General features: G+C 32.6%; 4 protein-coding genes across 6 annotated transcripts in view; 1 reads left to right on the top strand and 3 right to left on the bottom strand.

The window, feature by feature from the left end:
• Nucleotides 1–5,805, bottom strand: part of Snap25 (Synaptosomal-associated protein 25kDa) — a 35,765-nt gene extending 29,960 nt beyond the window's left edge. For 2 of the 3 annotated variants that reach the window (XM_088189910.1, XM_088189908.1), the window contains exon 1: nt 5,597–5,738. The gene's annotated coding sequence lies outside the window, so the exon portion shown is untranslated. Of the gene's footprint in view, nt 1–5,596 lie in introns of all 3 variants that reach the window. The other variant, XM_088189907.1, reaches the window with a different exon arrangement.
• A 2,546-nt stretch (nt 5,806–8,351) lies between these two features.
• On the bottom strand, nt 8,352–9,655 carry LOC148233316 (uncharacterized). The gene is made up of 4 exons (XM_088190049.1): nt 9,173–9,655; nt 8,937–9,110; nt 8,706–8,879; nt 8,352–8,637 (listed from the first exon to the last, which is right to left on the bottom strand). The coding sequence occupies exons 1-4, from the start codon at nt 9,371–9,373 to the stop codon at nt 8,380–8,382; spliced, it is 807 nt and encodes a 268-aa protein (XP_088046175.1). The 5' UTR covers nt 9,374–9,655; the 3' UTR covers nt 8,352–8,379.
• Nucleotides 9,656–10,339: 684 nt separating this feature from the next.
• LOC148233315 (MAD2L1-binding protein) lies at nt 10,340–12,196 on the bottom strand. The gene is made up of 3 exons (XM_088189929.1): nt 11,838–12,196; nt 11,598–11,770; nt 10,340–10,886 (listed from the first exon to the last, which is right to left on the bottom strand). Exons 1-3 carry the CDS (start codon nt 12,123–12,125, stop codon nt 10,472–10,474), a joined length of 876 nt encoding a protein of 291 aa, XP_088046055.1. The 5' UTR covers nt 12,126–12,196; the 3' UTR covers nt 10,340–10,471.
• A 939-nt stretch (nt 12,197–13,135) lies between these two features.
• On the top strand, nt 13,136–15,687 carry PolI (DNA polymerase iota). Its single transcript, XM_088190355.1, has 2 exons — nt 13,136–13,809; nt 14,926–15,687. The coding sequence occupies exons 1-2, from the start codon at nt 13,168–13,170 to the stop codon at nt 15,436–15,438; spliced, it is 1,155 nt and encodes a 384-aa protein (XP_088046481.1). The 5' UTR covers nt 13,136–13,167; the 3' UTR covers nt 15,439–15,687.
• Nucleotides 15,688–15,717: the final 30 nt, after the last annotated feature.

Here is a 15,717-nt window from a genome sequence, read left to right as displayed (position 1 = left end):
AAAATATTAACCAAAGCTTGTCGGACTAAGATAAGAAAAGCTGTTTTCGGCTCGCCTTAATGTAACGGGTGGCTGGGTCCCCCACCCCTGAAGAGGAGCGTGAGCGTGAATATAAAAATACACCCTTGGGTAAATGACATAACGACTACATGGAGGAAAAGAGCTGAGGGGTGAGATTCGGATTCAATTACGACTTTTTTTATCTAATAATAAACTTTACCACTCACCAGCGATAATATGTTTTACAGAACGTTCTGCTATGAATTTTTAGGCCAAAGCAACTTTTTTAAATGATGTTTTAAGGTTTGAGGATCCTAGGGATGTGACTTCATAGCTAGTGAGACGCTCGGTGTAATCGAGTTTTATTAGATTATATTACAATTGCGACAGACGATAAACGGCGAGATGTTTTCTCCGAGATGCCGTCCGGACGGCGGCCGTGAATGACGTCCGCACGGCGGCTGCTGTCACGTACAGCTGGCATATTTGCGCGCGATCGAAAAATGTGCCAAATAATCGCAATTTTTAAATTGTCATATTATTAAAATTACGCTACTGATAATTATAAAAGTTTGTGTGGGCACTCACCAATACAATATCAGTAAAAACTTTTCGGTCGTAAATATTCAATTTACGCAAAATCTTTGTCGGCTTTTGCAAAATGACATAAGGTATTAAAATTATACTTCAGAATACGAACACCACATCTGTGACTATCCTAGAATTTGTTGCCATCGATTCTAGATAAGAATTCGTTATGGTGTGACATTTATATAAACCGATCTAGGAAAATACAAAAGGATATTCGAAACGATTTTCTTTAACAAAATCAAGTACCACTAATTATTTTTTAATTATTTAATTTTATATGAAAAAAAATATAATAACGATATCTGTTAACGAAGAATATACTATCAAAAATATAATTAATCCCTTTTGGTGCCCTAAAATATTCAAAGATGTCAGTAAGTCTGTTGAAGTCCCCGATAAGCATGTGGTATTATAACTTGACCACGTGACTACAATGCAGCGCTCGTCATGCGTGTTGACCATAGGACGCCTACGCGCATACTGAAATTGAACCGAGTTACTCGTCCTATCTCAGTTTGCGAAAAACCATATCATTATCTCTCTCACTGTCGTGACTTAACACGCGAGAGAGCGAAAGGCGAAGTATCTCACCACTCGCGCTCGAAAGTGCAGTTTCGACTTCGGTCCGTTTGCCGACAATGTTCGGAAGCGCTCGAAGCTGGCCAAGTCGACTGAATTACCCCCACTTTACCTCCCGTTCTCGGTAACCTCGGACAACTTCCGAGAAATTTTAGAGCGTGCAGAACTAAACTCGACCGAAGTAACCCACTATATTATCCGTCCTTGGCCAACCTTGGCCAGCTTTCAGAGTGTATTGCAGGCAAAAAATCTGATTTTGTAACGAGACGCAAGATACTGGTGGTTTATATATACAGCTCATCAGTGCACAAATTTGAGTCCGTATTTTGTTTCAATAAGATCAGAAAGTTTATATTATTTTTAAATAAAACACTATGAAACAATCTCTGGTTTCGGAAGGCCTTTTCGCATGTCGTGTTGACCTTTACGATCAATTTCAAAGGTGGCATCAATACTTCGATCGTCCTAATATTTGATTCTTCTATGCCCTTATATAACATACTGATATTTATTTAGTATATGTAAACTCATGTATGTGGAGAACAGTAATCTATTTCTTAATACGTAAAATTTTAAGCAACATGGCTTAACTTGAACTGAAATGACGCAATTTCATCTTCCCATACTCATAGTTTAGAATATGACCGGTTTAACAACACGTTTAACAATTACTGTAAAATCGAAAGCTAAATAAATAAGGGATGCATAGCGACCGAACTTTTCCGTCTCTGGTAATTCGTCTATTTTTACCAGCCAAGTTAGTGAAGTTAAGTGATATATACACAAATACCAGTAGCGTGACTAAAAGTATCATGATCCATATATAACTCTCGATTTGATATAAATAAATAATAATAAAACATTCTTTAAAAGATAAAAGAACGTCAAAAGGAATTGTTACTATAAACTACAGACAGTGCAACAAAAATTTATGTATTTTTTCTCAAGCACCTAAACTACCCTAAATGTTTTTTAACTAAATATTTTTTAAATAAATCAATTAGATTGTGCAGGGATTTTTTAAATATATTTTAGTAAAAACTTCTAAAAAATATGAAATATTTAAGAACATAGTATTTGCTAGAATTACAGAAATACATAAAAAAAAGCCCATTATTGGCCAATTTAAGTGTTTCATTAAATATATTTTATGACTGTACCAAATTGCCATTATTATTAAACGTATATTTTAATGATAATTTGATTGTTATAATATCCCAATGTACACCGTCACTCGTGAGAACATTGTATTAACGCGTCATAAAATTTTTCGTTGCACAACCAATTTTCTAAGGTTATATTCGAGTTAATTATATAAAACAAAATACGAAAAATAGCAACTTTGTACTATGCCTCTAGTTTAATCTCGGCATTTTCTTTTGACGAAAAACATCTCAAGTTTTCGAACTACGCGGTCATTTAACATCAACATTCGTTAAGTAAGTTTCGAAGTTCTGGCGAAATTCTCACGTGCTATTTTTGGCACGCGCGCCGTTATTTGCCATCGCTGGCCTACACAAAAAGCACGTTCCTTACATTTACATTCATGTGATACACATTTCTTTTCATTCGTGTTCTGATTGAAAGCATTTGTAAATAGTAAAAAGTAGAAATTACAATTTAATATTTAATCTTCAATAACTATTTAGTATAGACTTTTCTAATTAATATATATATATATATATTTTATAAAAAAAATGTTTGTGATATATATGTACATAATAAAATATTTTCATGAAACGTCAAAAATACAACGAATCCAATTTCTCCCTCTGGGGTCTGGGAACTATAAATAAATTACCCCAAATGAAAAATGAAAATCTCTTGGATAATGAAGGCTTAATAAAATTTACAATTTCATTAGAAATTTCATCAAGCTAATAATAAATAAAGAGACTGAAAGAATAGACAGAGGAACTTCTTGAACTTCGATCTAATAATAAAGCAAGCATGACATTTTAGAATACGACCCATTTTTTTAGCTGTAAACTCAAATTGTTCAAAACGAAATATGTATACGCCTTTAGAAAGTGACATTTGCTTGATGGACCTCTCCCAGGTCGATTTGTGCAACGGGAATGTTGTGGCCTTACAGTGATATATTGTTTCCCGTGACCGTTTCGGAACAAATAAATATTCATTCAATGCACCAGAGAATCCTTGCATGTTATTTATGGAAAGCCCATTTTTTTCCAGTCGTAACGAGGGCTTTTGTGTGATCCCACTATTGTCTAGTTTATCCTTAATGATGAATGATCATTTTTGGTCACAGATTTTAATGCGAGTTTCAAGAATAATATCCCCCACAACATCATTTCAACTATAAAATGATTTTTAATTATTTGAATATACTCAACAGCATACTGAAAATCTCGAAAAATTAAACAATTTCTTATTAACAATTAAACCATCGTCAACCACGAGCGAACGTATTTTTAGCGTTTAAAATACTATTTAAAAAATACAGAAACTGCAATAATATCTTTATAATTTAAAATTTTAATGTCGTTTAATTGTTCGTGGTATTTTTTGATATTTTTATATTATATTATTTAGAATATATTTTCTTTAAATTTCAGCTATGTATAAAATAATAATAAATTTTTATTTTTCTTGTCAATAAATTTGATTTTGTCATTTATAAAGTATTTTATTTTAAATTATAATTTATTATGTACATTTACTATGCAAACGAAAATAAAAAAATTGATTAATGTATATAATGCATATTTTTTTGACGAATTCTATTTTTGGTTATTTTTCTATGAATACTATATTTATAAGGATTGAAATAAGAGTTTTATTTGCTTAATTTTAAACAAATATAATATTTACATTTTCATTTTTAAAATAAAAATTTAAGCACATCCTAATTTTTCAAGTGCGTAAAAAAAGGAACGTCATTTCAGATTTTTCCAGGGGGGGGGGTCAGTGTCGTTTTTTTATTTTTCGATTTCAATTTATAGTGTTTTATTAAATGACATGCATTTTTCTGGACAAATTTCAGGGGGCAAATACCCCCGCTCACCCCTCCCCTCTAAATGAAGTCCTTATAAAAAAATGATAACCGGTTTTTTGGAAGTTCTATGTTTGGGGAATACGTGGCAGATAATTTAGGTCGACGAGCCGTAATCGGCCCGTAGGCCGTAAGTTGTCTATATGTGTTTTAAAGGGATCATCCAGAGCTTTTACATAAGAGTCAATTTAAGATTACGATAACGCAAGTAAAAAAAAAATACTGAAATTTTACCCCCCCCCCTTCTTTAATCTGATGTACTCTTTTCAAATTACTATTTTTTAAAAGAAAGAAAATAAAGAATATTGAGGATGTGAAACTAGCCCTTATCTTTCGAGTCCAATCAGTCATATTTTTTATTAAAGAGGAAAAAAAACTTGCAGCTTCATAGATCATAAATGGTTTTAATGTCACAATCCAATGAAAGAAAAAAATGTTATTTTTTTATGAAACAATAGCTATTGTAATTTAATCAGATTTTATTTAAACATTACTGAAAAAATTAACTTTGTAAATATTTTGGCTAAATTCGTTGTCCAGCCTAGTCCACCGCCCTGGTTTAAAATGGCGGCTATTAAAATAATTCGTTCAGATCCGTTATTATATTTATAGAGAAAAAAATAAAACGTAGAAATATTTTTTTATTGGAAAGATTTTTTTTCAAGACTAAAACCATTTTCTAGTTCACTAGTAATAATAAATTTAATGCTACTTGTGTATGCCTAAAAGCTAACTTACAACTAAATCAGGGAAATATGTATAAAAAAAAGATTAACGTCAGCTGATAAAAGTTTGGATAACCCGTTTTTATGATAAGATTTAACATAAAATTATTTACTACATATATTTTACGTAATTTTGTTTCTATCATAAATCCAATTGGATTCAATTAGTTTTACAAAAAATACACACTACTGATTTTTTTTATATATATACACCTAATAAATCTCACTTAGTGGCATTTTTAATTCATACTAAAACATATTAAATTAAAATATAAATATGGATATTAATAAAATGCTACATAAGTATAAATAAAATTTAATTTTGTCGATTCTTTTCGTAAATATTGCATTTAATCATAAAAAAAATCGCTTAAAATGACTCATTCTTTTCTAGTACGATGATATCAGCAATGACTAAAAAAAACCTGAACCATGACCTTGATGCGTCTCGCGCGAGACTGCAAATTCTCTACATGATTTACACCTCCGCGATAACGAGACTTCTATTGTAAATCATTATCGCTAATCCCTTAAGTCTATCGATTTTTTTTTGTTTAATCTTCGGCGTCTATATAGATCGTACGAAGCTGTGAGATTATTTGCGTTTGAAAATATCGATCGGCGCCAACACGTACAATATGCGTATGGATAGAGACGCGGTTAAAATAGGGGGCGTAGTACCGACCTGAAGGCTGTGTTTTACGTCGGTGACGGAGCGTCGACAGATGACAGGTGATTGCACCCGTCGAGGTCAGGGGCGGCTGCTGTGCTCGGGACACACCTGTCCTGTTAGTTCGTCGGCGCCACTGCCCACACTGCCGGCTCGAACGCTAGGAAGCGACTGTCAACTCGGAGTCTCCTTGTGCAACTTTGGCCCTAACACTACAAATCATCATACGTCACGTCACTCGTTACATCGAGTATTTTTTATAAATAAAAATTATAAAAAAAGCAATCAAACTAAAAACAATCAAACAAAAATTATACTATATATATTATTTTTATTATTAATAATATACATTTAGTCAATCAAATATCGATTAAAATTGAATTATAAATCAATTTTAATTTACAATGATACTCAATATTGTTTCATTAGAATTTCTAATGAAATTGTTTCGAATCGGACTTGAACGGCCCTGGCTAGCAGATGCGCATTGTGCTTAGCTGAATATGCGCATGCGCGACATACGGCGCAAAATTCGAATGAAATTATTGATTTTGCAATAAATTTCTATGCTAAGGTGGCACTTTTCTCATCCTTTGTTTGCCTAACTCATCTGATTCATAATTTCTGATCTTTCGATCTTAAAGGACGTCTATCTATAAACATATTACATTATAGTTATTTAGAGAATGGCTGATTTTGAATACATATCAAACTCGTTCAAGTCTATTGAGTTGCGCATGCATTATTTGGTTTGCGCTATTAAATATACATTTTCTAGCTGCAGTAGTAATAATTTAATCAAAAAATCATTTAAAACCTTAGATTTTCTATCAACAAATCTGTTAAAGAAATGCGTTTTATGAAATCTCAATCATGTCTAAAGATTTTAGATAATAAATTCAATAACAATATACAAAAATATTAATAACGCCTTTATGTATACACATAATATGGAAAAAACAAATCAATTGTTTAATATAAGGCAAAATATACAATTTTCTGATGTAAAGTATAATATTTCAGAGCTTTATGATTAAATTTTCAACGTCTACTCAGTTTATCTTCAACAAAATATACATACGGATGTATCATATTGCTTATTCACACATATCGTGGGCTTGGAAGAAGACCACCGCAGCACAAAAACAATATTTAATGTTTTTAGTCAGTTTCTAAGCCATGGTCACATTTTATTCATCACTGCTTTCCATATTTGAAATAATCAGAAAGGATTATTTTTTAATTTTTATTCCTGATTTATGTTTGATGTTATGATGTAGCAACAAATTGTGGACAGTTTGTCAGTCATCGAGCAATATACGCGTCTTTATAAAATATTTTATTGGTCATTTTCAAATGTTAATTTTGTTTCCCCACACTGATATAAGATTTATAAACTAGTAGCTTAGTTTTAGAATCCAATTTACTTTTACAGCAAAGAAGGTGGTATAGATTAAGCTATTTGAAACTACTAGCAGTAAATAATGTTTTAAAAGAACTGTAAATATTTATATGTTGAAGAGAGTTGGGAGTTATATCTCATATAGAAATCGCTGGATAAAATTTGCGACAGTTTGTGTAGTCAGCCATTCTAAGTTTTACTTCGATTGTTGTAACAGAAGCTTCACTTTTTCTGATATAAATTCAAGTGGAGAATCAATTATTCAGTTTAAAACAACCATCTCAAAGAATAAAAGCTTACAAGCAAGGGAAAAAGCATAAAGCAACAGTAGGTTCCATTACAATTTATGAACAGTGTATTTCTTACTATTTTATCAAGATATAATGTTATAAATTTATAGTAAAATAACAAAATTAGTTATGTTTGAGATGAAGGTTATAGAAAAGAGAAGAAAATGAAATTTGTACTTGCGAGATAAGATAAGTGGTTCCATCTATGTGATGAATTAATAGGCTCACACAAAATAAATCAATGTTAGATCTTGTATTGAAGCAGAACATACAAACAATAATTAATAAATAATGTCAGCAAATTAAAAAATCAGAACAAAAAAATGGCAGTCTATATCTTGCGAAAGAAAAGCTACGAAAATCTCTTTGAATAAATAAACTTGTCACTAAGATAAGTGTCCTCCTTTGAGGATTGTTTTCCTCAAAAATTTTCTCCTTGAAATATCCGAGATGACCTTTTTTTTAGTTCCCGCAGCATCTCAAAATAAACAAAAAAATATATTTTTTTAGCTACTCGAAAAAAAATGTCTGAAATGACATTTTTATTTTTAGTCTCGTTTGATATTTTCAAAATCTGGTCACCTTACACTAAGATGATCAATAACAACTATAAACGAGGTGACGTAGTTAAAATCACAGATGTAAGTCTTGCTGATAATATAAAATTATTTCTATAAAAAATTAGTTTTAATTTGTTTTACCTAATAGGTATTTATTATTTAAATATATACCAAGTCTCGCATGATTAAATAAGAGCTAAAAATAGATATTGATAAGTCCCAGATTTAAAGCGTATATCCTAATCATAGTGGTTCGTTTCCATTATTTATTTTGATTTAGGTGTAGATGTTTTGTTATCATGCCATTTTTTAAATGTTTCTCTAGAAAATGTATTTATATTGCAGTTGTAACTATTTATTTCCAAGCCGGTAATACATGTGAACTTTTATCTTTCCATATATTACATTCAACACATTTGGCTTTTGTCCATTTTGGCTTGTTAAACGATCAATGAATCACTTATATAAGAAATAATGAACCATAAAAAAACACAAATAAATTTATTCAAGGCTATATATTGACCAACATTTTTTTACACAATTAATTTAATTTGTATTGCTGAATCTAGTCGCCATGGTGGCGTCTTTTTTCATGTTTCTGCCTCTCAAAACCCAGCCTTGTCCGAGCGACTGGTGTACTTGAGTCAGAGGCTCGTCTTCTGCAGACATCAATTGAATAAGGAACATCCTTCTGGGATTTTTGGTCAAGTTCAAATAGCTTCCATGTATTAATAAATACGAGAAGATTATCACATCTCCACGTTTAGCAGAAATCGGCGTTGCTTTTTCTAGTGGAAACACTGACTAAAATAAAAATAAAAATATTTTAAACTATCAAATTTTGCTACAAAATATTAATAAATTAGTATTACTTGATCTAAATAATGATATTTCTCTCCCCTTTCTTCGACTCCTTTATCAAACTGCGGTCCTAATTTATGAGAACCTGGATATACGGCCAAACCTCCATTTTCAGGAGTGGTATCATCCAAGTGAATAAACACGGCAACCATCGAGTCATTTTTGAATGGAAAGTAGTGATAATCCTAAAATCATATTTATTAACGAATTTTTTTAAATAGATTAGAATTATATATACAAACCTGATGCATCAAATAAGGAGCTCCATTTTCAGGCGGTTTAAAGTGAGCCTTTGTATGGTGAAGTAAAATATTCTTGGTTTTCATTGCATCTTCGCAAGCGTCTAGCAGATTATTATTCATTATCACTTTAGAAAACACGTCGCTATGGTATTGTAAATTATGAATTGATAACACCTGTATAAAATAAATTTATATTATATTTAATAATTTATGTATAATAATAAAATTACTCTTACTGAATAGTCAATATTTTTGGCCTGCTTTTCCATATCTTTTCCGACCCATGCAGCCTCCATTCCTTTATTACGCTTGGATTGAAATATATAGTTGTACTCTTTGGACATTTCGTCTATTTCTTTGCCAGTAAATATATCAGTAAGCTTGATGAAACCATTTTGCTCATAAAATTTGATCTGCTCCGTGTTTAAATGCGGCATTATGATTCGATCAAATTTAGGTATATCTACAAGAGTATCTTTCTCTAATAATCAAAGAATATTAGTGCAATTTATAGATAACACATTGGCGTATTTATAGACTCATTTTATAATTGGGTACATTCACTATAATTATTATATTTATTCAATTGACTTACAAACAAAAAATATGGAGATATATTATTTAGCAAATTAAAAATTAAACAAATATTTATAATTAATCAAATAAAAAAGTCTTATGATTTATAAAAAATATCATAAGATTTTTATAAAATAATTTAATACGACCATATAATATAATTTATTATTTTATATAAACGTGTATGTGGCATAAATTCAAGCGTTAAACAAACATTAACGATAATATATAGTGCATGTTAAAGTTCAACGTAAAATGAATTGAAAAACTTCATATTAAAATTCATTAAAATATATTTCATATAAAATTCACTATAAAAATATCTCATATTAAAATTCACTTAAACAGTAATATGTTAAAAACTATACATTAATTGTAAAAAAAAATTAAATTGTGATTGGTATAAAAATGTTTAGATGTTAACAGATATTGTAAATTTAATTGTTTATACAATTTTAAAAATCAGAAAAATAAAACGTATCTTGTTTATAACTTAACTTATAATAGGTAAACAACTAATAATCGGCAAGTATAATTTTATCAAATGACCTACAACTCTACAACCTTTACATAAACTACGGTAATTTCCTATAAAATCAGAAATAAAATTTAATTAACAAATATTTATATTAACAAGTAATTTTAATAACAACAGCATATTATTGAGCAAGTTTAAGTACATGGATATATTTACGAATATTTGCAAAACAGTCTTTTAAGTGTTATAAGTGAATATAAAACATATTTTTTTAATTAGTATTCTTCGCCTATCATAGCTAACATGATAAATAATTTAATTGAGAAAATATTCAATTTTATTATTGTGTTTATAAAAAAATCAACAAATAATTTGTATTTATAAAAAATGTATAATTCTTATTTACTTATAATTATATTGTTTATTGAAATATGGCAATATTTCGATCAAATAATTTTCTAAAACTGTTGATAGTTATGTGTCATGATTTCCACGTATTTGATATTGATCGTCCGTTAACGAAAGCGGCTTTGAAACCCTTCAAGGGAACTCTTCCTCGATACCAACGATTGTTATTAACCGATTCCAACAAGTCTATAGTTGAATCTACGTCATTATCTAAAACAGTTTCTCTAATTTTCAATCCATTCTGAATATCCGTCGAAAAGTCATCAAATATTTTTAAATTTTTGCAACAATTCACTTGATTCGGACAGTAGTCCAAATTTATCACAGTTTTATGAGCTCTCTGCGGTATCTTCAATGCGTTAACTGGCAAAAAAAAGCTTGCATCTTCACTCGAAGAATTGTCTCGGCGTTTTATGAATATATACATATTAGTCGGTGTTAAAGTATCGCTAAATAAATTTGTTAAGTCGTTGCAAAAGGCGATCGTTCTAAAAAATAAATAAATAATTAAAAACAGTTCATCATAACTGTATAATAATGCAATGTTTCCCAAGCTTAACTAGTGCTTCAATGTCACAACATAAATTTAGGTATTCAATATAGGTATTTTCAGAAAGACGAATAGGCAAGAAGCAACGAAATAATGAAGAATCAACAGCACCAGCTGAATTATATAAATTTATTGTTTTTATAGATTGTATAATCAGTAATTTGACAACTAGATTTAATACAGCAAAAAAAATACAATTCAAAAATACATGACATTCGGAAAAAGGGAAAAAAAACTATGAAACAAATAGATGATCTTGGTGGGCTGTTATCTGAAGAAATATTACATTTAAAATCAATATATGATGCAACTATTGAAATTAAAAATATTTTGCTCGTATAGTTGCTAAATAAAATAAAACAATTTATTTTTATACCAATATTTCCTAATATTGTTATCGGTTTAAGATTATTTTGTACAATACCAGCAGGGACGTCATTTGAGGGGTAAGTGAGGGCATTTGCCCTCTCTTTGAATTTGGCCAGAAAAATGTATGTCATTTAATTAAATACTATGTATCTTATTGAAATAGAAATATTAAAAAAGTTTAAATGACATTCCTGATTCTAGAACAGAAATTCTCAGGTTATCCCTAAAAGAAAATATGAAGTCTTTGGGAAACGCTGTAACAATATATCAAAAAAAATACCTAAGAATTTTTCGTACTGTCTGCTGAGCTTCTTGGTAATGATTACGTTCATAATGAGCGTCTAACGCTTTGGGTATTTTGACATGGTACAATTCTTTAGCGCATAATAAATTCGATCCGAAAACGATGCAAACTTCTTCAGGCGTTCGGTTCTCAAATTCGATGCAAATGTTCTGAAACGAATAGTAAACATTCACAGTTTTTTTTGCTTCGATACTTTACATCGATTATATTTGATACCTTAAAAATAGTTTCCAGTCCGTCCAAGGCGGTCGATGCCGTGTGAAAGTATTTTTTCGAAGCTAAGCTTTCAACTCCGTCAACTGTGCGTTTTTCTTTTTCCCGCTTTTTTCCAACGACTAAACTCAAATGATCGTAGATGTAAGGTATTTGAAATCTTTGATAAGCTAAAAGTTTGATTATCTCCACCACCGCGTGGGCGCAACATTTTTGCGTGAGCGCAGACTTTACGGGAACGCTGACGTGCACGTTTTTAAATTTACACTTGGTAGACGATTCCTCGCACATTTCGTACGGCGTCCGTTATAATATCTATTACTATAGTGACGCACTTGACACTAGGGATGCGCGAATTTTTTGGTCTTAACCATTCAAAAATTGGCCTATTATCTCGTTAAATATAATGATTACAAAATTGGAATTACTCTCAATAATAAACTTCATCGTTCCACTGGTCCAGACATAACGAGTAATGCGACTCTCCCCTACTTAGTCACCGTTTCATAATCTAACGTGATTATCATTTGAGAACCCGTTTTTTTCACAAGCAAGTATCCCGTTGAACTATGTTCTGAGTTACAAGTCGACAAAGTACATACACGTGATCCTTAAGGTGGCATTTGAGGACGCGCGACCAAAACAAATGACTGGTTTGTATGCAATTGTATGACGTAGGTCACCCGTTCAGTCTGCCATCAGTTTAGTCTGTGATCTTGATCGTAAAAATACTGATAGCGGACTGATGGATCAGTCGAGAATGACATCAGTCTTCTTGAGAATGCTTTCGGGTGATACGTTTTCCGCGGAAAAAAATAAAGCGACGTGCTGTTATTAACATAATTATTTGGTTAAAACCCAACCACGGCTTTATTTGGTATCGAATTGGAAAATCACAAAACAATATGGAAACGAATAACTTAATTTGGAGCCCATTAGCACTTGAAATTCACCAAACGATGTAAAAATGATAGGAGAAAATTTTTGTCACTATTTCAACAATAAGGGTATACTGGATATTCGCAAGAATTCGAAAAATATACGAGCGTGTACGTCATATATAACATTTTATTTAAAATGCGTGCATTCAGGTTTCCGAGTTTGAATTCCTGATGCGAAAACCTAATCAGTAAACCGTGCATGTGCGGCCGGCCTTAAACGTGCTTCGTTGAGCACACGTATATATGATATTTAAAGGATTTTGTGGACATCATATAAACATAAATTTAATATATTGTATATTTTGCACATTAAAGCTATTTGAGACTTGCAATGAGAAAAATATTTGACACTGGCAACACCGTTGATAAATTTTGAAAGATTGGCGCGGACCATGAGGTGTGTGGTGCACTTGGACGTGGATTGCTTCTACGCCCAAGTAGAAGCGCTGCGGCTGGGCCCCGCGGCTGAGGGCAGACCCATCGGCGTGCGTCAGAAGGGTCTGTTGGTCACGTGCGACTACCCGGCGCGCGCCAGGGGCTTGCGCAAGTGTATGCCGCTCAAAGAGGCACTGCGCCTCTGTCCTGAGCTGCTGGTGGCTCCGGGGGAGGACGTGCGCCCCTACAGACGCGCTTCGGACCGCATAGCCGTCGCTCTCGCCGCACTCGGCTGTCCGATTGAGAAACTGGGAATGGACGAAAGTTATCTCGATGCGACCGATTTGGCTCAGAAAGAGATCGGCACTTCGGCAACGTTCGAGTGTAGACTCGGGTGCCCTCCGGGAGCTCACGCGCTGATCGCGGCCGGCGCGAAGGTCGCCGAACGAGCTCGAGCCACGGTGCTCGCCGAAACTGGGCTCAAGTGCAGCGCTGGCATTGCGCATAATAAAACTCTGGCAAAGCTAGCCGGCGCGCTGAAGAAGCCCAACGCTCAGACGTGCGTTTTTCCGTGCGACGCTGCAGCGCTGATGGCGTCGCTGGACTCCTTAAAGATTGTGCCGGGCTTCGGCGCTAAGACAATAACCAAACTGAGTCAGGTTTAACTATTTTTTTTGATATATGTAGCTGGAAGAAATGATATTTGCATTGGTCTGTTGCGTCTTGTTGATTTGATGAATTGTGTGTACTTTGGAGTACACACAATAGAGTACTAAAAGAACACGTACTCTATTTTCAAATAATATATACGAAGGGCAGTTTTTCATTGAAATAATTCAGCTGATTGTACAAATCAAGGTGCTTCTTGAACATTTTTATAATTTGCAGATGTTGTGTCAAAATAAGATATGCTCTTTAGAACGAGGACATTTGTCGAAAATTTCTTGCTAGAAATTTAAACAGTAGATCAATATCTTCTCTAACGATGTCGACAGTCTTTTGTTGTTCAGGTTCTGCAATGGCTGTTTTGATGATGAGAAAATCAGCACCATATTTGTAGCGATGTTAGCAGTTTTTAATTGTTCAATAAGCATTCCAATAATATTTTTTTATTGCATCGGTTCCATAAAAAAATTTCTTGGCTGATTGGCACGATCATTGTTACATGAAAGCGGACTTCGTAAGATGTTAAAATAGCAACGGTTCGTCTCAACTGCTCTATTGCTTTTATGATTTTACTGTAGTAAGCGTCGAATACAACACCAATATTTGAATCGAAATACATTTACAAATAATTGACGTATCTATTGAGAACGATGAACAAAGTATAATCTTTGCTCCATACGACGCGATGCAGATGATGATGTACGTTACATTATCCTGATTCAGTTCAATATTGATAGATTCTATGTTATTATACTATTTTTCTTTTGTAGTATTTCGCATGCCAGCATTGTCAAATAGCGGTGTTGGGTATAGACTTAATTCATATTGTAGATATTACTTTAGATGATCGTCTAACCGTTTGGTTACGGTTATTCTCTGAAAGAGTAGCAATGGATCTACAGCAACTTTGCAGTAATTTACCTTGACTGGTCTGTTAACTGTAGAAAGTGGAAGAACTTTGTATGCTTGCTTTATTAATGAAGCATGCATTGTATCAGAAAGAAGCACCTTTATCCACTTACATCTTCAATAACTAAAGAGACCGACAATACTTACAGAATCCACTTGACACTGAGTGCTAACAATTTTTTTATTTTTTAATATTTCAGCTCGGAATTCATGACGCTGTCGAATTGCTATCGAAACCGACTTCAGACATCGAGAGAGCACTCGGTAAAGATATAACAATACGCCTGCGAGAGTTAGCAAGCGGATGTGACGATTCTCTAATCGTGCCGTCTCGCCGATCTCCCAATATAGGAGTTGAAGCGAGTTTCGAACCTTTGGATATGACGGCTGCAGAATCTCGTATACCCGAACTGGTCGACAGATTGCTTATCTTGCTCGAAGAAGATGGCCGTCGTCCAACAGGTGCCGCCGTAACGTGCAGAGGAAGTGACAGCCGTCGCCACAGTCGAAGAGGGGATTTGTTACCTTCGACTCTTCGATCGCGCGATAGCCTGGTTTCGTGTTTTGTAGAAATATTACGCAAAATCGTCGGACGCAAAGAAGGAACTAAACTCACCCTAATCGGTATCGCTTTTCTCAAGATGAGCGAAGAAGGCGAATCGATTCAAAAATCTAACAGCTATATTCACGAAGATGATGATGACTTGTTGTGATTGAATGAAATGTTAAATAGTAATTCAATAAAAATGATGGAATTTAACGATAATAGTAAGAAAGACTATTTTGATGCTAACTGTTCTTGTTTAAGATACAACAGAAACAGACAAAGAATATCCGTAAGAATCCATCTGATTACATTTTATTAATTCTTCAGTTATTTTATACGTATATTAATTTAAATTATTTATATTGTTTTATGTAAATCTTGATACTGATAAAAGTTTATGTTTAAGGATTAAAAATCGTTGTTATTATTAACTACATTTAAACGA

Source organism: Plectrocnemia conspersa, unplaced genomic scaffold (assembly GCF_051122295.1).
Source record: "Plectrocnemia conspersa isolate PC_06_02 unplaced genomic scaffold, ASM5112229v1 ptg000008l, whole genome shotgun sequence".
NCBI lineage: Eukaryota > Metazoa > Arthropoda > Insecta > Trichoptera > Polycentropodidae > Plectrocnemia > Plectrocnemia conspersa.
The sequence above is the reverse complement of the archived record's forward strand: the minus strand, read 5'-3'. Positions and strand labels throughout refer to the sequence as shown.

Bases quoted from the DNA above. Each gene is read 5' to 3' on its own strand.
- LOC148233316 (XM_088190049.1), bottom strand. From the start codon at position 9,373: ATGCCGCATTTAAACACGGAGCAGATCAAATTTTATGAGCAAAATGGT. The intron at 9,111-9,172 runs GTAAGAGTAATT...TATTTTATACAG, and splicing joins CCAAAAATATTGACTATTCA to GTGTTATCAATTCATAATTT. The intron at 8,638-8,705 runs GTAATACTAATT...TTTTTATTTTAG, and splicing joins AATATCATTATTTAGATCAA to TCAGTGTTTCCACTAGAAAA.
- LOC148233315 (XM_088189929.1), bottom strand. From the start codon at position 12,125: ATGTGCGAGGAATCGTCTACCAAGTGTAAATTTAAAAACGTGCACGTC. The intron at 11,771-11,837 runs GTATCAAATATA...TATTCGTTTCAG, and splicing joins GACTGGAAACTATTTTTAAG to AACATTTGCATCGAATTTGA. The intron at 10,887-11,597 runs GTATTTTTTTTG...TTTATTTTTTAG, and splicing joins ACAGTACGAAAAATTCTTAG to AACGATCGCCTTTTGCAACG.
- PolI (XM_088190355.1), top strand. From the start codon at position 13,168: ATGAGGTGTGTGGTGCACTTGGACGTGGATTGCTTCTACGCCCAAGTA. The intron at 13,810-14,925 runs GTTTAACTATTT...TTAATATTTCAG, and splicing joins CAATAACCAAACTGAGTCAG to CTCGGAATTCATGACGCTGT.